At 38.5% G+C, this 22,646-nt stretch overlaps 1 protein-coding gene across 3 annotated transcripts in view; it reads right to left on the bottom strand.

Annotated features, from left to right (window-relative positions):
- Positions 1-9,718: 9,718 nt before the first annotated feature.
- Positions 9,719-22,646, bottom strand: part of ZNF571 (zinc finger protein 571) — a 32,144-nt gene continuing 19,216 nt past the window's right edge. For all 3 annotated transcript variants that reach the window (XM_015441217.3, XM_005589038.4, XM_005589037.4), the window contains exon 5: positions 9,719-11,751. In XM_015441217.3, coding sequence (XP_015296703.3) covers positions 10,058-11,751 — 1,694 coding nt within the window. In that variant the 3' untranslated portion in view covers positions 9,719-10,057. The remainder of the gene's footprint in view (positions 11,752-22,646) is intronic.

Raw genomic sequence — 22,646 nt, forward strand, 5'->3', positions numbered from 1 at the left:
GCGCATGCGCCATGGGCGCGTCACCAGGCGCGATCGCCGAGCCGGTGCTTTCGTCACAGTGACCGCCACCGTTGCCTGGGGACGGGTCGCAGCAGCTTGGCGGAGCAGGACCCCTCCGTGGCAGTAAGTTGGCGCTGGGCTGTGGCCCCTCCTCTCCGGGGGATCGTCGCCTTGGTCCCCCGGTCCTAGGAGTCCGGCAGAGCCAAACCAGGCTAAAGAAACCTCCAGCAGAGCTTCAAGGATGCACCGCGTGATCCCTATCGGATCTCCCCGATGCATCAGGCCTGCCCAGACAGTGTTGGGGGCGCGTCTCCTTGAATGCTGTCCCACCTGGGATTTCAAGGTATCACCTGCCTGTGTGTCCTGGGGCTGCTCTCTCCTGGGAGGAGCTGCCTGGCTGTGTGTGTTTCTGCGCAAGTGCTGCATGTCTCTGTGTGTGTTTTTCTGTGTGAGTGTGTGTGGTGTCTGGTGAAAGGAATGTGTCTCGTGCAGTGGAGCGCGGTTTCTCTGTAGTCCGCCTACTTTCTTACGCGCCCTCTTGTTGGTTCCAGGTGTGCTTTCCTTGTTTTTCGCTTTCTTGGGGGTCATTGATTTCAGCTGTAAGCTTAATTCCTTTTTTGAGTCTCACCTGTTTTGTTTAAGGAGGAACTTAAATCATTGGTATGTATTTAAAAACATACGTTTCCCTCAAAGTGCTGCTTTAGTTGCATTCCACAAAATTTTATATGCTGTTTTTATTTTTGACTGCAAGTAGGTATTTTTTTACTTGTCCCATAGTTTACTTAAATGTGTGTTGCTTAATTTGCAAACATTTTTGAATTTTGACATTAATTTCTGGCTTAATTCTACTGTGGTTAGAAAACAGATTTTCTGATTTCAATCCTTTTCAATATATTGACAATTTATGGCTCACAATATAAACAAGCTTGCTAAATGTTCTTTGTATAAGTGAAAACACTGCTTTCTGCTGCTCTTAGGTGGACTGTCTATAAATATCAATTACAACAAGCTGGTTATTAGCACCGTTCAAGTATCTTATATATTTACAGATTTTCTCTATACTTTTAAAAATTAATGAGAGAATAGTATTAAAATCTCAAAATATAATTTTGAGTTTGTCCATTTATTTTTATTTCTAGCAGTTTTTATTGTTTAGTTCTGGTACTAGGCACAAATACTTGTATGATTGCTTTGTCTTCTTGTCAATACGCTTCTATAGTATTGTAAAATATGCCTTTTTTAGAAGAAAATCCCTGGTAATATTCCTTGTTTCAAAGACAATTTGTTGTGAGGGCTGGGTGCGGTGGGTCACACCTGTAATCCTAGCACTTTGGGAAGCTGAATTGGTCGGATCACTTGGCGTCAGGAGTTTGAGATGAGTCTGGCCAATATGGTGAAACCCGATCTCTACCCAAAATACAAAATTAACCGGGTATGGTGGCGTGCATCGTCTGTAGTCCTAGGACAATCGCTTGAACTCGAGAGGTGGAGGTTGCAGTGAGCCAAGATGGCGCCACTGCACTCCAGCCTGGGCGACAGGGTAAGACTCTGGAAAAAAACAAAAGGCAATTTGTTTTATATTCACATAGCCATTTTGGTATAATTAGTGTTTGCATGGTTGTTTTTGTTTTTGTTTAACTTTTAACCTATTTGAGTTGGTATATACTTTTGACTTTTTAACCTGAGTCTTCATATTTTAATCTTTTTTTACATAACCTAACATCTTTTTTTTTTTTGAGACAGAGTCTTGCCCTTGTCACCCAGGCTGGAGTGGAGTGGCATGATCTCAGCTCACTGCAACCTCTGCTTCCCGGGTTCAAGCGATTCTCCTGCCTCGGCCTCCCAGGTAGCTGGGATTACAGGCACCCGCCACCACGCCTGGCTAATTTTTGTATTTTTAGTAGAGATGGGGTTTCACCATGTTGGCCAGGCTGGTCTCAAACCCCTGACTTCAGGTGATCCGCCCACCTTGGCCTCCCAAAGTGCTGGTGAGATTACAGGCATGAGCCACTGCGCCCGGCTTTCTTCTGTGTTTTTTACTGAAGTATTTAGACCATTACCATTGTTTGTAATTATTGATATATTTGGGTTTGTAATAATCAACTTGCTCTTTATTCTGTTTATCTATCCTTCATTCTTTTTCTAATTTTCTGCCTATTTTTGTAGTTTTAAAAATTATATTCTATTTTACTTCTACTGGCTCATTGATTACAGCACTTTTTAGAATTTTGCATGCTTTTTTTATAGAGCCTTTCAACATTCATCTTTAACTTTCAATGTCTAGTTTTATGTATTATATCGTATCGTATATTTTGTTGGGGTCTTACACAAATAATACTTCCATTCCACCTTCTCACCTTTTGAGCCGTTTTCATATTTTAATTGCCACAAATATTACCATCCCTATAATACATTATTTCTTTTGCATTAAAAACTCAATTACTTTTTCAAGAGAATATGAGGAAAACAATATTTACCCATATTTAACTTTTCTGTTAATTTCCATTCCTACGTATGAAAACATGTTTCCATCTGCATCTGTTGGTGATGAATTCTCTCACAGTTCATTTCTTTTTTCATTTGAAACTATTATTTTAGGCTTGGGGAGTACACATACAGGTTTGTTACACTGGCAAAATGCATATCCCTGGGGTTTGGTGTACAAACGATTTTGCCACCCAGGTAGTGAGCATAGTAGCTGACAGTTTTTTGACCCTCACATTCCTGCTGCCCTCCACTCTCAAGCAGGCCCTGGTGTTTATTGTTCCAATCTTTGTGTCCATGTGTACTCAGTGTTTAGCTTCTACTTGTAAGTGAGAACATACAGTATTTGGGTTTCTGATACTGCATAAATTCACTTAATGGCCTCCAGCTGTGCCCATGTTGCTGCAAATAACACAATTTCTTTTTTCCCTGAGGCTTTAGCTTTCACTTGTTTACAAAAGTTTTCACTTTTTTCATATTATTACCAAGTGCAGAAATACCAGAGTTTCCCCTCTATTCCTTTCTCTGCTAGCTTGCATAGATTCTCACAAGAAGTTTATGAATCTTGTTACTTTTGTCCCCATGTATGTATCTTTTTTCCATCAGGCTGTTCTCAAGATTTTCCTTTACCACTAGTTTTCAGCAATTTGTGTTGTGTTTAGCCTTGAATTCTTTGAGCTTCTTAGATCTATGGGTGATAGGTTCCAAGAAATTTGGAGTATTTTCAACCATTGTTTTTTCATATTTTTTCTGCCTTCTCCCCACTTCTAAGACTCACATTTACATATATCTTAAACTGCTTTATATTTTCCCACAGATCACTGAGACTCTCTTACAGTGTTTTTCCCTCTGTGCTTCATTTTTCCTGGTATGTTCTCAAATTCACTGATTTTTTTCTCCCAAAAATTGGTGTTTAATCTCCAATAAATTTTCTCTTCAGATATTTTTCTTTTCCAGAAGTCTCACTTTGTTATTTTCTCTTCCATTTCTCTCACTGTGTACATGCTTAAAAAAAAAAAACCTTCAGGATGCTGCAGTTTCTTTAATATTGTTATGCTAATACCATCTCCCCTGCCACTTGCATCTGGGCTGACATTTTTTCCTATTTGGGTCACATTTTCCCGCTTCTTTATATAGACACGGGGCATTGTAAAATTTACAGTTAAGTGGTAGATATTATTACACTTTTCTAACAATGTTGAACTTCATCTGTAGGCAAATACTTGTGAAGTGGCTTGATCCTTCTGAATTCTTTAAAAAGCAGTTTACAGAAGAGCTGAAGTCTTTACTTCAGAGATAGTTTAGCTCTGCTCCTAATGTGTGACCTTTCTGGGATTTCCACTGAATAGTGTGGGTGATCACTGGTCAGAATTAGAACCTTTCTTGGCCACATGTGAACTGTGGGCAGTTTCCAACTTGCAGCTCCCTGACTGCACTTAGTGCCCAGTCAGGTGGAGGAACTGCACTCTACACATGTACTATTTAATATTTTCAAAAGACGCCAGAAAAAATCCCTGTGCACATTTCTGAAAATCTTTTCTGTTTATCTCCTTCCTCTGCGGAACTCTGCCCTGTACCAGCTAGCATAGTCTCTCTGTTATCTTCTCAACACAGTAAGAACTTCACGTTGTTTGGGATCAGCTTTCTCATTATCCAGAATGTGTCTCCAAGTAGAAAGTTTGTGTGACTATTGCACAACTTCACTTTTATATATAGAGAGAGTTTCATTCTGTCACCCAGGCTGTAATGCAGTGGCATGATCACAGCTCACTGCAACCTTCACCTCCCTAAGCTCAGGTGATTCTCCCACCTCAGTCTCCCACGTCGCTGAGAATACAGGCATGCATCACCACACCTGGCTAATTTTTGTATTGTTTGTAGAAATGGGTTTTCACTATGAGTTGCCAAGGCTGGTCTCAAACTTCCATGCTCCAGTGATTGCCTTGGCCTCCCAAAATGCTGGGAACACAGGCATGAGCCACCACGCCTGGCCCACATGATTCTCTTCTGTCAGGGATCACAGTCCTTATACAAACCAATTATTCCATCATGGCTCCAACAGAAGCTCATGTTATTTGACACTGGTGATGTCACTGGAAAGAAACTCTCACACATTACTGGTGAGAATGTAAACTGACATTTTCAAAAGTAATTGGGCATAATCTATTAAAATTTAAAATGCACACATACTTTTTACTTGGCAGTATAATCAGTTGTAATATATTCTATATAAACAAAATCCAAGAATAAGCATATAAAGGTATTATTGCACTAGTTTGCAGAAACAGAAAACTCAACCTGAATACTCAGCTTACGGGGAATGGATAGAGTTTTCATGGCATTGCTGTTACTAGGTTGCTACATGTAATTCTGCAGACATTTTGAAAAAGAAAAGCAAGGTGCACAAGACAAATACCAATAAAATGTAATGTACAGACCTTATTTATATCTGGACTCAAACCAACTATTATTGTGAAAGGTTGACTTCTCTGTTCAAGATATATACTGAAAATATAACCAGTATATAGCATACTGGTTGTCTTTAATATATCCCAGTGAAAACTTATTGGGAGATAAAACAAGAAAGGCAAAAAATAGTGTGATTATTAAAGAGGTTATGGGTACATGGTACTATTTTATTTTTGCCTATATTTAAAATTTTCTAAAGTTAAAACAAATTAAAGTGACAGATATATTTGCAGTTATCCTATTATAGTATACTGTTACCAGACTGAAATGAGGCCCATACTTGAGCACAGAAGAAAACATCAAAAAATAAACACTAAAGTTTTAACAGATGAGTGCAATACAATGAAGGTGGTTTTTAAAAAAAATTTTAGCTGGGCGTGATGACTCACACCTGTAATCCCTGCACTTTGGGAGGCTAAGGCGAGTGGATCACTTGAGGCCAGGAGTTTGAGACCAGCCTGGCCAACATGACAAAACCTCGTCTCTACCGAAAAATACAAAAATTAGCCGGGCATGGTGGCAGGCACCTGAATACCAGCTACTCAGGAGGCTTAGGCAGGAGAATTGCTTGAACCCAGGAGGCAGAGATTGCAGTGAGCTGAGATTGTGCCACTGCACTCCAGCCTGGGTGACAGAGTGAGGCTCTGTCTCAAAATCAAAAAATAAAAATATAAATAAAAATAAATTTTACACTATTTCCTTGGTATAGGATAAACTTCATATGTAACTTTGTAAGATAAATGTAATGATATTTTTTTAAGATGGAGTCTTGTTCTGTTGCCCAGGCTGGCGTGCAATGGCGCGATTTGGCTTACTGCAACCTCTCCCTCCTGGGTTCAAGCAATGCTCCTGCCTCAGCCTTCTGAGTAGCTGAGATTGCAGGCATGCCACCACCACACTTGGCTAATTTTGTAATTTTAGCAGAGACGGGGTTTCACCATATTGGCCAGGCTGGTCTTGAACTCCTGACCTCATGATCCGCCAGCCTCAGCCTCCCAAAGTACTGGGATTACAGGCGTGAATGTAATTATTTTTTTAAAGAAAAACATTGATGTAAAGAAAGTAAAGTTTCATGTTAAACAGTTACGATGGTAACAGATCTCAAAGGAGCAACTAAAGCAGTGCTGCAACTACTTTTGTCTGTCTTAGTAATTCTCTGATTAGTGTACATTCCTACCTGCTCCCAACCATTTTGAGAAAAATTTGTCTGAAAACATGATTTATGAAATAAACATAAGTGCTGAAAGAGTTAACAGTTATTCAAGTTTCTCCTTTTAAACAATCTTGTAACAACAGAAAAAGCCTTGGTCAGGTATGGGGGCTCATGTCTGTAATTACAGTACTTTAGGAGGCCAAGGCAGGAGGATCATTTGAAGCCCAGGATTTGAGACCAGCCTGGGCAACAAAACAAGACCTTGTCTCTACAAAAAAAAAAAAAAAAAAAAGAGAGAGAGAGAGAGAGAAAATTTAAATTAGCCAGGTATGGTGGTGCAAACCTGTAGTCCCAGCTACTTGGAAGGCTGAAGCAGGAGGATCACTTGAGCCCAGGAGCTTGATGCTGCAATGAGCCATGCCACTGCACTCCAGCCTGGGTGACAGAGAGCCCACCTCTAAACAAAAAAAGACAAAACCCTTATAAAATTGATCTGGACAATGATGGAGTGTAGAGGACTGTAAAAACCTGAGCTACAGAAACTGCTCCTCTCTAACACATAGTCCATGATTGAAGAACAGAAAAGCACTATATCATCCATCAAATTTAAATAACTGACATAATGCCTAAAATTCCCCCTTACCATCATTCTTTATGGTTAAAAAGGAATTCTCAAAGTGTGTTCACAAGCCAAAGATATTAATAAGCATACAGAAGAGAAAGGATTAATGGTCAGGACTGGGAAACAATGGGTTAAACAAAAGATAGTATTTTCTTTACTGCAGGTCTTCTCAACCTTTTAATTTGGTTTGTTCAAAGTGGAATTCACAATGCCAGTAAGGAAATTTGGTTATGCACTGTATCATACGCAATGAGGTAGAACCCTCTCTATGTATTTTGGGAATTATTTCTTTCTTTTTTTTTTTTTTTGAGACAAGAGTCTCACTCTGTCACCCAGGCTGGAGTGCAGTGGCGCGATCTCGGCTCACTGCAAGCTCCGCCTCCTGGGTTCACGCCATTCTCCTGCCTCAGCCTACTGAGTAGCTGGGACTACAGTCGCCCGCCACCGCGCCCGGCTAATTTTTTGTATTTTTAGTAGAGACGGGGTTTCACCGTGGTCTCGATCTCCTGACCTTGTGATCCGCCCGCCTCGGCCTCCCAAAGTGCTGGGATTACAGGCGTGAGCCACCGCGCCCGGCCTGGGAATTATTTCTTGAACATATTTTTGAAAAGTCTGGCTCAAGATATTCTCTGCAAATGGCAGTTAATATACAAGTATGTTTCATTGTAGAAGGGCACCTAACAGTCTACTGACATTTAACTTTTCCTTTAAATTTATAATTTTGCAATTATGTTAATCTCTCAATTGTTAATGACTGAGCAATGAGGGGATAACTTATCCAGTCTGAGCAAAATGTACTTTAGAGATGAAGAATGCATGAGTGTTGTGGCATCATGGTGGTTACACAGATTATTCAGAGTTCTAATGATTCTCAGTTACCAATTTTTTTTTGACAGTTTTTAAAACAGTGAATTAACATTTAGATTATAATCATACACTATATACAATCAGTGGTTTCCAGAGTGATGACAATTCAGTGGGCTGCAGTGTTTATTAAAAATAATGTAGGCCGGGTGCAGTGGCTCATGCCTATTATAATCCCTGCACTTTGGGAGGCTGAGGCGGACAGATCACCTGAGATCAGGAGTTTGAGAGCAGCCTGACCAACATGGAGAAACCCTGTCTCTACTAAAAATACAATAGCCAGGTGTGGTGGCACACCTGTAATCCCAGCTACTTGGGAGGCTGAGGCCAGAGAACTCCTTGAACCTGGCGGGGTGGAGATTGCGGTGAGCCGAGATTGCACCACTGCACTCCAGCCTGGGCAACATGAGTGAAACTCCGTTTTTTTGTTTGAAACAAATAAAAAAAGATAATGTATTAGAAGACAACAGATAACACTGCATATAGAAAAGGTAAGTATTTCTTGGGAACATTTGTTTTTCTATGAACAGCTTTGTACACAGTAACTCAATTTTGAGGTCTTGAGTTCTGAGAATACTGTGCACCAGATGCTTGGAATCACAGAACTGTAGGCATTGATTGCTGCTCCAATATATTATTCTCACTCACCTTCACTCACTGAACACCATTAACCTCTTCTGACCATCATTAATTTCTGACCATCAGTCCTCATTCAACAACATTCTAATTAATAAGTTCAAATTATTTAAAGCTGTTATCTGTCATTTGTGTCCATTATATACTAATATATTACATTTATTGTCACTATAGTATCTGTTCCTTAAAGCATAGAAAGAAAGCATAATTCATACGTTAATAGTTTTCAAAATCACTGCATGCACAAACATATCTGGTAATTAACTGTTAACTGGCTTTTGAGTGTTTTACATTATTCAGAAATCCCTGATAGAAGTCATTTAGGTGGTTTAAGTTGAATTCAGGCCGGGCGCGGTGGCTCACGCCTGTAATCCCAGCACTTTGGGAGGCCGAGGCGGGCGGATCACAAGGTCAGGAGATCGAGACCATCCTGGCTAACACTGTGAAACCCCGTCTCTACTAAAAATGCAAAAAATTAGCCGGGCGAGGCGGCGGGCGCCTGTAGTCCCAGCTACTCGGGAGGCTGAGGCAGGAGAATGGCGTAAACCCGGGAGGCAGAGCTTGCAGTGAGCCGAGATCGCGCCACTGCACTCCAGCCTGGGCGACTAAGCAAGACTCTGTCTCAAAAAAAAAAAAAAAAAAAAAAAAAAAAAAAAAAAAAAGTTGAATTCAAATTGAAATTGGTTAGAATTTTTTAATGAACTGAAAACATACTATTTTTCCTATTTACAATAATGGGGCCAAATAAAAATAATACAAATAAAAAATAAAATAATGGCTCACATCTGTAATCCCAACACTTCACGAGGCTGAGGTAGGTAGACTGCTTGAGCCTAGGAGTTTAAGACCAGATGAGGCAACATAGTGAGACCCCATCTCTAAAAAAAATTTTTTTTAACCGAGCCAGGCATGGTGATAAACAGCTATAGTGACAGCTACTTGGCAGGTTGAGGTTGGAGGATTGCTTGAGCTAGGAAGTCAAGGCTGCAGTGAGCAGTGATTGTGCCACTGTACTCCAGCCCGAACAAGAACAGCAAGACCCTGTCTCAAAAAAAAAAAAAAAAAAAAAAACCAAAAAGCTAAAAAAATGGAATGTAGGCTCTGAGATCTGGGTCTCTAAAAATTTACCATTCAGTATATCAGAAATGGGTGAGATTCAAATGAGGAAAAACTGTAGTCGGTAAATTTTGTTTATATTTCCATTTAAGGCAAATACATAAAAACAGCAGCCCTAAAGCAATTTCTGCAAGTTTCTTTTTGGCATTATCTGATGCTGCAAAACTGATATGCTCTGAAGTTCTTCATACCTTTACTATACTCAAAAGGTTTTGTTCTAAAATAAAGTATCTGTTGTTCTAAAAGGGATACATGATAAGAGAATGGTTGCATCTTTTAATTGTAATCATAAACTATTCCCACCATTTGAGTTCTCTAACACTATGTAATGATGATAATGGCAATCATTTAAAAAATAAACATCAGATACCATCCAAAGGGAATTATATGTATTTAATTATAATTTAGTCATTGTAATACAATTACAGTATTTTACAAATAGAAAAAAACACACAAATATATCTGATTTCAGTTAGGATATGGTGAAATGGAGATGATGCTTAATAAAGGATATAATTCAGCATTAAATTCTAGGGTTTATAGAGATGTTAATTATTTATAAGGGGTTTCTAAAATTATTCTGCATCCATGTTAATACAGGCCTTCTAAGAATGAGTAGATTCTGAGCAGAAGCAAAAGGATGTCCCACATTCAGTATAGATATGAAATAGATGATGAAGATTTTCTTATATTTAATCACATTCAAGGCTTTCTCAATTATGAAGCCTTATATGTTGAGTAAGTTGTGAAGGACGTCTAAACTCTTTATCACACTGGCCACATGTATAGGGTTTCTCACCAGTATGGATCCTTTGATGCAGAGTAAGTTCTGAGCCACGACTAAAGCCCTTCCCACATTCCTTACATTCATAGGGTTTCTCTCCAGTATGAGTTCTCAGATGTTCAGTAAGGTGTGAGCCACGAATAAAAGCCTTCCCACATTGTTTACATTCATAAGGTTTTTCACCTCTATGAATTCTCTGATGTTCACTGAGTTGTGAGCCATATATAAAGGCCTTGTCACATTCCTTACATTTGTAGGGCTTTTCACCTGTATGAATTCTTTGATGATATGTAAGTTGTGTAGCACGAACAAAAGTCTTCCCACATTCCTTACATTCATAGTGTTTCTCACCATGAATTTTCTCATGTTGAGTAAGATAGGCAACACGAATAAAGGCCTTTCCACATTCCTTACATTCAAAGGGTTTCTCACCTGTATGAATTCTCTGATGTTCACTAAGTTGTTTGCCACAAATAAAGGCCTTTCCACATTCCTTACATTTGTAGGGCTTCTCTCCGGTATGAATTCTTTGATGTTGAGTAAGATTCGAATTAGAAATAAAGGCTTTCCCACATTCTTTGCATTTATAGGGTCTCTCACCTGAATGAACTCTCAGGTGGTAAGTAAGTTGTGAGCCACGAAAAAAGGCCTTCCCACATTCTTTACATTCATAGGGTTTCTCACCTGTATGAATTCTCTGATGTTCATTCAGTTGGGAGGCACATAAAAAGGCTTTCCCACATTCTTTACATATGTAAGGCTTTTCACCAGTATGAACTCTCTGATGATATGTAAGGTGTGAACCAAGAATAAAGGCCTTTCCACATTCCTTACACTCATAAGGTTTCTCCCCACTATGAATTCTCTGATGGTAAGTAAGTTGAGAGCCAAGAATAAAGGCCTTCCCACAATCCTTACATTCATAGGGTTTCTCACCACTATGAATTCTCTGATGAAGAGTGTATTGTGAACAATAACTAAAGGCTTTTCCACATTTCTTACATTCATATGGTTTCTCTCCTGTATGAACTCTCTGATGTTCAGTGAGCTGTGAACCACGAATAAAAGCTTTCCCACATGCGTTACACTGATAAGGTTTTTCATTAGTATGAATTTTCTGATGTTGAATGAGATCAGAACTACGACTAAAGGCCTTTCCACATTCCATACACTCATAAGGTTTCTCACCAGTCTGAATTCTCTGATGTTGCATATAGTTTGGCTTTTTGCTAAAGGTGTTCCTATGTTTCTTAACTTCAGAGCATTTTTCTATATTATGATTTTTCTCATGTTGAATAAGGCATGACAGGTAGCTGAAACCTTGTCTACATTCCTTACATTTGTACAATTTTTCCTTGGTAGGAATTATCCGATGAAAAGTAGAAGAGGTTGAATGGCTTTCAGTGGCCCTTTCTTCACAGGTAATTTTGACACACATGTAAAGCCCTTCCTGACTTGCTTCTTGACCCTCTAAGTTGCCTTTGCACTCCATATTGTCTCCAAGACCATTGTACTGAAGGTGATGGTTGATAAGTTTCCCCATATTCTCCCACTGGAGTGATTCCATTTCATAAATTTCCTTTTCTGGAGATAACTCTTTGGTTGCACGACTAGATTCCAAGTCTGTAGAATAACAAGAAAACAAATTCCTGCTTTTGTTTACAAGGAGAAATAAAAATTCTATAGTAAAAATGATAGATGAAAATAATTCTCATAAGAATAGAATGGCTTAAACAGTACAGAAATATTTTGTGCCATTTTTCTTTAAAGGCACAAGGAGAGAATAAAGAAAAAGGAGAGCTTATAGGAAAGAAGGCAATTAGAAAAATAGGTTAAGTCAGTGGTTCTCAAACTTTGGAGTGGCTTAGAAACACCCAGGGGGCTTATAAAATAGTAATAAAAACACCCTCTTGAAAACAGATGTCTAGCTGGACATACAATCTGTCAACAAATCCTATCAGCTCTCCTGTCAAAATTAAGAATCTGACCACCTCCACTACCACCATCCTAGGCCAAGTCACCCATCTCTCATTGTCATAACCTCTTAGCTGGTTCCTCTGCTTTCATCCTTGCTTCTATGATCTATTCTTCATACAGCAGCCAGAGGAATTCTTTCAAAATGTGGTTTATATTATGATTCCCCTGCTAAAAATCTTCCCCATTAATAGTGTGCCATCTCAGGATAAAATCCAAAGTCCTTAATATGGCTCACAAGACCCTACACGAACTTGCCCATGGCCACCACTCTTATGTCATCTCCCCCCTTGGCCACTTTTCTGATATCATCACCTACCACTCCGCTAATTATTCATTTGGCTCTGGTCATAATGGCTTCCTTGGTGTTAAAAAATGTCAAGCATATGCCTCTCCGTGTACAGTTTTGTTTTTAGAATGCCCTTCCTCTAGATACACGCATGGCTTGCTCCCTCATTTCAGTTTTCTGCTCAGCTGTCACATTATCAAAATATCCAACACACAATTTTACCTATATTGCATTTTTCACTAATGGACGTACCATTTCTAAAGTTTGACTACTGTCTGTCTGTCCCATGCTTAATCAAAGCAGGGACTTCATTTCATATACTGCTTTATCTCTAGTGCCTAACATCATTACTTACACATTTGTTGGCATTCAATATTTGTCAATAATTTTTAAAATGTAAATGTTCCTTTATTCATAAATCTCCTTAGATGCTTCTCATACAACACAAAGTTTGAGAATAGAGCTAATAATCTTTCAGTGGTTTACCCTTGTACTTGGAACAAAATCCAAATTACTATTCATGGCCTATAAGCCCCTTTTATGATCCAATTCTTTCTTAAATTTCTCCAACTTCTTCAAAATTACCTTTTAAGCCTCATTTTGAGCCACTGCTATCTTCAGGAACAGTGTTCTAATCTTATTGGCCTGATTTAAGCTCCAAGAACATGTCAAATTCTTTCCCATTTTAGATTTTCCATATGCTGTTCCATCTGCCAAGAATGCTGTCAAAGTGGCCACCTCCTTTGTGTGTGAAATGTCCTAGCTTAAATGTCAGCTGCTGAGAAAGACTGTCCTGGATCACTTTAGTTAGGTCCATGCCATGTATTTTCTATACCTGTAATTTATTCCTAATTCTTGTTTGAATTTTTGCAATTCTAAAATTTCATTTATTTATGTTGATCTTTCTACTCCTCAAGCTCTACATGTGTAGAGGGAAAATGAATGTTTTATTATATAGCTAGTCCCCAGAACACAGTATACATACAATGTTTTATTTCTTTAATAGTTTTTCACATCTTTCTTTCCATGTCTTACTTAAGGCCAAATGTTCTTATATTTCCCAAAGAAGTACCTCAAAATGTCCTGTAAATAGTGAAAAGTTTACACAATAAAGGTGTTATATCATTCTGAACAAAGAAGTTGGGAAACAAGTGTACTTTTCAAATGCAGAGAAACCTATCTGATGTAACTGGATCAGCAGGCACAGGGTCTCTGACCACTGTGTATATAGGTTGTAGAATAACAGAGACTGGTGGTAATGGGAAGAAAAATAAATACACATCAGTAAGTTCAAATTTAAACAGTCTTTTAGAAATAAGCCTCTGAAACTTGAGAAAACACACTTTTGCTGAAAAGCAAAAAGAAATTGTAGAAACAAAAGCAACTACCCCCCGCCCACCTGCCATATGCACAGCACAGCTCAGTTTAACACCAATTCATGTCAGCAACATATCATGGAAAAAGACCCTGCTTTTATTTTGTTTCTTTCATAGAAGAACAATATGGTTTATAAAACACTTTGAAATAAATCAATGGGCTTATGGTGATTAAGCGAACACTATAAGGAATCAAATAAATTCAGTTGGGACCCAAAACAGCTACCTATGTGCTGGTGCCCTAATAAAAATGGGAAGAAATATAAATCTAATATGATTCTGGGGTAGGAGGTACTATGAGAACACAGGAAGGTGCTACACAGAAATCTAGAGAAATAAAGAAAAAGTTAAGATTAGAATACGAAAGTCTCAGAACTGTACCCAGAATGAGGAGTACATAAAAATGTATTCAATTAACATTTAGCAGCTCTTTTTATTGTCAGTAATGAAAAACTATATGGTGGAAAAAGGGAAAACTGCAAAATGGGTGATGAGTGAAGACAACAAAATGGAGTCTGAAAAGGAGTCCTCATTTTAGGAAGTTTCTTTTATTCTAGCCCCTATCAAGTCCTACTGAATGTATCTCCTAAGTAGCTGTTGAATCTGTTACCTTATCACCAACACCACTGCTGACACTCAGGAAGCCCAAAGCATCTTTTTTTTTTTTTTTTTTTTCGAGACAGAGTCTCGCTCTATCATTCAGGCTGGAGTGCAGTGGCGCCATCTCAGCTCACTGCAACCTCCGCCTCCAGATTCAAGCAATTCTGCCTCAGCCTCCTGAGTAGCTGGGATTACAGGTGTGCACCACCATGCCTGGCTCATTTTTGTATTTTTAGTAGAGATGGGCCTTCACTATATTGGCCAGGCTGGTCTCAAATTCCTGGTCTCAAGTGATCCACCTGCCTCGGCCTCCCAAAGTGCTGGGATTACAGGTATGAGCCACTGCGCCTGGCCCCAAAGCATCCTGAACCACAACAAAAACCTACTCAGTAATGTTACAAGATCCTTTGTTCTAATCTCCATCTGGCAGCAGAATGGAATAGTAAATATGAAAATCACATTATGTCACCATCTTAAGATTCTTCAACAGCCTGCAAAAATTTGGGGGATAAAATCTGAACTCTTCTGCAGTATTTTTCAAATTTCTTTTGACTGCAACCTCATAGTAAGAAATACATATTATGACTGAGTACACACACAAACATAAAACAAGGATGTCATAAAATTCTCTTTGCTATATTATATATTCATATTTTGTTATTTTATCTCCTGTTTTATTAAAAACAACAACAAGTGCTGCTTATAACCTTCTAGGTCGTATTCACAACCTCTAGCAGGTTCTGCCTGGCCTGGCTCCTGTCAGCCTCTCCAACTCCCTTGTGGCACCTCTGCCTCACTAGACTCCAGCTGCGAAGGCCTTCTCTCAATACCTCATATACACCAAGCTCCATCCTCCTATGGTCTTCAGTACACTGTTACTTCTGCTAGGAATGCTCTTCCCTCTTCTCTCCACCCTCAGTCTCCTTACCTGCTTTTCATTCTTTCAGGGCTCACCTGAAACTTCATGTACCATTGCACTTCCTGAGAAGCTGTCCCCAATCCCAGGCTCCTAGCAATGCTGTTCCAGTAATCTCTCTTCTGTTAAGACAGCCACTCCACCCACTGCAGTTTACAAGCAAAGCCTCCACAGCTCTGGGTGCTGGTAAGACCTCCACATCCTGCTATTAAGGCTGGCTTCTCCATGGAGATCTCAATTTCCATAAGCTCTTAGTGTCATAGCCCTACTATCCTTAACTTATAAAAGGAATAACCATCCACCTTCCCCTAAAAGACCACTAGAGGCCAATCCTGTAATGCCTGATATCTCTGACTTATCTCAATACTCTTAAAAGCCTTGGCTTCCTGGGTCCTTGGTCATCCATGTCCTACTTCACTTATCCCATCCATGTCCTACTTCACTCCAAACTATGCCTTTTGGAATTCATCGTGTACTTTCTACAAAATCCTCTACAACTTCTGCCCCCACTCTGATTATTTTCTTCACCTTCTTGATCCTATTGAAACTTTGAGCATGCTACTTGGCCAGAAACAATGTTTTCCTTCATGTCTTTCCCTCCGCCTTGCTTCACCTAACCTCTCCCAAGATAGACATAATTATAGCAAGTCAACACCAACTCACCAAGGAATCAGATATACAAAAAAAAATTCAATGTTAATTTTTCTACAAATATTCCTAATCATGACATTTACCATCATAGAACTAATTGTATTCTATAGTCTCCTTGAAGCAACTCTAATTCAAACTCTAATTGTTATTACCCAATGAGAAAGCCAAACAGAATGATTAAACACAGGACTTTCATTTCCTGTTTTATACACTGATTGGCTCTTTACCCCTACTTATAGAATTAATCTATATCTAAAACACCATGGATTCATTAAATATTTTAATGAATATTTAAATATTCAATCAACCTGCTATTGAATTCAAATACTACCAAACTCCTGAATAGTCTCGTATAAATAGAAGGCATTATAGCATTCATAGTAAAAAAAGAAAAAACCAAAAAAACTCACCCCTTTATATCCTCCATCTTTGATTACCAAAAGCATATGTAGAAGCCCCGAATGCTGCACCCACAGTTCTTGTAGCCACATTACTAAAATTAATAGGCTGTGGCCTAATACAAATTACCCTAATTTAAAATCTAAAAGTATATAGCCTATCCATTTCTAATATCACTGTGAGGAATAATTATAACAAATTCTATTTGTTCATACTAAACAGACTTAAAATCATTGAGTATTCATCTGTAGCTCATACAGCATTACTAATTATAGCGTTTCTCATCCAAATGCCATGAAGTTTTATAGGAGCCACAGCCCTAATAACTGCCCATGACCACACAACATCAAAATGATTTTGCCTTACAAATTCAAACTATGATTCTGGCACGGTGGCTCATGCCTGTAATCCCAGCACTTTGGGAGACTGAGGTGGGCGGATCACCTCAGGTCAGGGGTTTGAGACCAGCCTGGCCAACATGGTGAAACTCCGTCTCTGCTAAAAATACAAAAATTAGCTGGGGATGGTGGCAGGTGCCTGTAATCCCAGCTACTTGGGAGGCTGAGGCAAAAGAATTGCTTGAACTCAGAAAGTGGAGGTTGCAGAGAGCTGAGATCACACCACTGCACTCCAGCCTGGGTGAGCGAGACTTCATCTCAAAACAAACAAACAAAAACCAAATTCAAACAATGAACAAATCCATAGCCAAACCAGACACAAGGTTCCCCAACTTATGATACTTAGACTTACGATTTTTCAAATTTACCATGGTAAGAAAGCAATACACATTCATTATGCTTCTTGACTTACCAACGGGGTTACACAGAATGACTTATAATATTTTTGACATTATCCAGAAGTAACCCCAACGTATGTTGAGAAGCATCTGTACTATTAGCTCGCAGACTACAGACATTATTTCCTTTAACAGAAACATGATAAGTATGGGCTAGCCTAACTGACCTAGCCTTTTGCAACAACTTTTTGGCTCCTAAGGCCAACAGATTACTTCTAACCTTTAAAAGTTCAGAAAGCCACATTGTTCTATATGGAGGCCTGAGTTAGCAGTTGACAGCCTTACTAGCAACTATTAACCTGAATGGAGAATTATTTGGAATTATATCAGTATTTTTATGATCTAATTTGCCATTATCCAAATAGGACTAATGTACTAATTATGGCCATATAGTCCCTCTATCAATCACATTACAATGAGAAAAATTCACATATCACATTGATAACATCAAACCATTATTCACATGAGAAAATACTTTCATATTTATACATCTTCTACCTCTATTACTCCTGTCACTTAACTCCAAAATTATTCCAGGACCCATATATTGTAAATATAGTTTAAATAAAATGTTCAGTTGTGAATCTTATATAGAAACTTAAAACTCTTTACAGTAGTTCCAAAGGTTTTACTTTGTGTGGTTTCAGATACTCATAGTTAACTGAGGTCCAAAATATTAAATGGAAAATACCAGAAATAAACAATTCATAAGTTTTAAACTGTGCCATTCTGAATAGCATGATGAAATCTCACACCATCCTACTCCATCTTGCTCAAGACATGAATCATCCCTTTGATGAGCATATTGTCTAATTTTGCCATTATCCAAAAAGGATCTGCCTATTAGTCACCACCCAGTAGCTATCTCCTTTATCAGATTCAAAAAACACATTATATGTATGGCTCAGTACTAGCTCTCGTTTCAGGCATCCACTGGGGGAGCCTTGGAATGTATACCCTGCAGATAAGGGGGAACTGATGATTTACTAAGAAAGTATGCAAGAACTGCTAACTCATGCCTCCATATATAACCATGTGGCTTTCTGAACTTTTAAAAGTTAGAAGTAATCTATTGACCTTAGGAGCCAAAAATTGGTGCAACTTTGAATAAAATAAATTTCTTCTCTTCTATCATAATTTTACTTACCAACTTATGTTTACCAATTACTATAACTATTTAAAAAAAAATACTCATTTGCCACCAGCCTATTTCCAACCCCAATATTTATTCATTCAGGGCAAGAAATAATTATTTCAAACTGACATTGAATGACTATTCAAACTTTAAAACTGACATTCAGCTTCAAGTTAGACTAATATTTGTACCAGTAACTTCTTTCATCACATGATTGATTACAGAATCTTCAATGTGATATATACTTTCAGATCAAAATATTAATCAATTACCTAAGTCCATACTTATATTCCTCACAACCATACTAATAGTAGCTAATGCCACCAACCTCTTCCAACTCTTTTTTTTTTCTTCCAACTCTTTATTGGATGAAAAACAATAGAAATCATATCATTTTTACTTACTAGATGATGATATGGCCTAACAGACACAAATAGAGCAGCCTCCAGGCAATTTTATATACAAGTATTGGAGATATTGGATTCCTATTATCAGCATCATGATTGTTACACTCAAACACATAAGAATTCCAAAAAATGTCCATACTCAACCCCAATCCTGACACTCTCTCATTAATTAGGCTTCTCCTGGCAGCAGCAACTGGTAAATCTGCCCAATTTGGTTTTCACCCATAACTACCATCAGTGACAGAGGGCTCGACACCAGTTTTAGCCTTACTTCATTCAAGCACAATAGTTGTAACAAGAATTTTCTTATTAATACACTTTACTAATAGAAAAGAAAACACAGTGGGGTGCAGTGGTTCACAAATGTAATGCTAGGACTTTGGGAGGCTGAGTCAGGAGGATCGCTTGGACCCAGGAGTTCAAGACCAGCCTGGGCAACACAGTAGACACAGACCTTGTGTCTACAGAAATAAAATAAAATAAAATAAAATCAGCCATGCATGGTGGTGCACACCTGTGGTCCCAGCTACTCAGGATGCTAAGGTAGGAGGATCACTTGAGCCCAAAAGCGTGAGGCTGCAGTGAGCCGTGATTTTGCCACTGCACTCCAGTCTGGGCAACAGAATGAGATCCTGTTTCAAAAAAAGAAAAAGAAAAAAGAAAATAACAAAACTGCTTAGGTGGTATTACCACTTCATTCACAGCAATCTGTGCCGTAACACAAAATAAGACTTAAAAAAATCATTTGCCTTTTCTACCTCAAACCTAGGTCTCCTAATTGTCACTAGTGGCATTAATCAACCACATTTAGCATTTCTTCACATCTGTATGCATGTATTCCTGAAACATACTTTTTCTATGCTCTGGATCCATTATTCATACCCTGAATGATGAAAAATATTCTAGAAAACTAGGGGGCCTATTTAAAACTATACTCTTTACCATGTCCTTACTCATTTTCAGAAGCCTACACTTAATAGGTATGCCCTTCCTTAAAGGCTTCTGCTCCAAAGATTTAATTATTAAAACAGCAAACACAGTATGCCAACACCTGAGCCCTTTAAATCATGCTTATTGTCATCTCCCTAAGAGCTGTCTATAGTACTCAAATTATTTTCTTTACAATCCTGGGACAACTCTGCTTTTCAACTTTAAGTCAAATCAACAAAAACAATCCCCCTCCTAGCTAGTTCAATTAAATGTCTTGCAATCAGTATTATTTTCACTAATTTATTTATTTATTTATTTTGAGACAGAGTCTCACTCTGTCACCCCGGCTGGGGTGCAGTGGCGCTATCTCAGCTCACTGCCAACTCCACCTCCCACGTTCACGCCATTCTCCTGCCTCAGCCTCCCGAGTAGCTGGGACTATAGGCGCCCGCCACCATGCCCGGCTAATTTTTTGTAATTTTTTTAGTACAGACAGGGTTTCACCATGTTAGCCAGTATGGTCTCGATCTCCTGAACTCGTGATCCACCTGCCTTGGCCTCCCAAAGTGCTGGGATTACAGGAGTGAGCCACCGTGCCCGGCCCACTGAATTTTTTTTATCTCCAAAAATATTATTCCCGTAACTATTCCTCAGATGACTATGCCATTCTACCTAAAACTCTTAGCTCATGCTTTAACTACCTTAAGTTTCATTATAACATTAGAACTCAACTAATAACATAAAATCTTAAATTTGAATCCTCATACATATACAAATTTTCCAACCTTCTAGGTTCCTTCCCAACAGTTGTTCACGGTTTATCACCATACCTAAACCTTTCAACAAACCAAAACATAGCACCAGTTTTACTAGATTTGACTAGAAAAAGTCACTCTAAAAATCATTTCTCACTTCTAAATGATAGTTTCAATAACCATCTCCTAATTATTTTCTTCTCCTTCCTTATCTCACTTTTATTGGCTACACTCCTAGCTATCTAATTTCCCAGAGTAATCTCAGGAACAATAAAGATACCAACAAATAAAGATCAACTGACCACAACCATGAATCAGCCTTCATAACTATATAATACTGTTATACCTATAGAAATTTCCTGAAGAAGTCCAAACTCTTCACCCTCAAAAATTACCCAATCCTTTAAATTTTCAAATCAAAAATCACCTCCACTTCATCATAACCCATTATTCACATAATTATAAATTACTCTATTAACAAACCTAACAATACAACACCTCAAATAACAAAACTAGAACCTCAAGTCTCAGGGTTCTAAAGCTGAAATTCCACTTAAACTGTAACCTGACTCTTCTACTTGAGAAAAATTACTGTTAAATGCTATGTCAGTACTGAGAAAATAAACATAAAACCTAACTATGGATGCATTATGTGCTTTTCCTAATAATGTACTAGTACTATTATGCTTGATTATACATTGTATATGCATGTGTAATCACACATTAAGATCCACTCCCCATGCATATAAGCATATACATGAAATTACAAACAGTGCTTAACACATTGAATGGCATACCCACATATGTCAGATTTACCAATACAAATACTGTTCGATATATTAAATCCTTTATTTTACACAAGACATGAAATTATTGATTATTCACAGTACATTCAGACAAATCAATCCTTGACAACAAGCTTATTACCGCCAACAGGATTTCTTTAGTACCAAGCTTCAAGAAACCAGCAACTTGTAGGCCGGGCGCGGTGGCTCAAGCCTGTAATCCCAGCACTTTGGGAGGCCGAGGCGGGCGGATCACAAGGTCAGGAGATCGAGACCACAGTGAAACCCCGTCTCTACTAAAAATACAAAAAATTAGCCGGGCGCGGTGGCGGGCGCCTGTAGTCCTAGCTACTCAGGAGGCTGAGGCAGGAGAATGGCGTGAACCCAGGAGGCGGAGCTTGCAGTGAGCCGAGATCGCGCCACTGCACTCCAGCCTGGGCAACAGCGTGAGACTCCGTCTCAAAAAAAAAAAAAAAAAAAAGAAACCAGCAACTTGCTTGAGACGTGTCCCACTTCTCGTTCTGGGCCCATGAAACTTGGATGAAACTACGCCTGCCATCTGGTTCTTACTTCACGGTCACGGACTTAAGATTGCCCATTCATTCCTCTTTAATAAGACATCTTGATGGACTAATGGCTAACCAGTCCATGATCACACATCACTGTGGTGGTGTCACACACTTGGTATTTTTTAATTTAGGGAATGTTACGATCCAACATGGCTGTCATGGACTTGATACAATAAAGCAAACTGTAGCTGAGCTGAAATTGAATAGTCTTTCTCTACAGTGAAACCATAAAGTTTAATTACTCCATGTTCAGTGGACATAGTAAAAAACATGACACAAACATGTACACACGATTTCACGTTAATTAACTCCACAATCTCAAGCTATTGTACTACTTGTGGATATAAGGCTTTTATTCTTGCCAAACCTCAAAACAGGAAATCTTATATTTATTAACTACAGGTAAGGCATACATACACACACACACACACATACACATACACACACACATACATACACACACAGTTCATCTAGAACTAAGTTTTAGCCCAACTCCTAAAGAATTTATCAAAATCCAAAAAGTAAATTAAAAATTAGGTTTTCTGGGTTAAAAGTTTGTTTTTTTACTAAATTTACTAAAACATCCACCAATACTGACACAGCACTTAAACTTGGCCATTTCTTCTTGAGAGGGAATTTCCTACATATAAGCTAATGTAGCTTAATTCGCAACGCAAGGCACTGACAATGCCTAAATGAGTTCATATAATTCTATAAACAAATAGGTTTAGTCCTGACCTCTTCATTTTTAGTAACTCTTGCAACTATCTGCATTCTAGTGAGAATGTCCTCTAGATCAACAAAAACCAAAAAGAGCAGGCCTCAGGCACACTAATTAGCAGCTCATAAAACCTTACTCTACCAATACAGCCACAGAAAACAGCAATGATAAAAATTAAGCAGTTAACCAAAGGTTGACTAAGTTATATTAATTTT

This window comes from Macaca fascicularis, chromosome 19 (assembly GCF_037993035.2).
Source record: "Macaca fascicularis isolate 582-1 chromosome 19, T2T-MFA8v1.1".
NCBI lineage: Eukaryota > Metazoa > Chordata > Mammalia > Primates > Cercopithecidae > Macaca > Macaca fascicularis.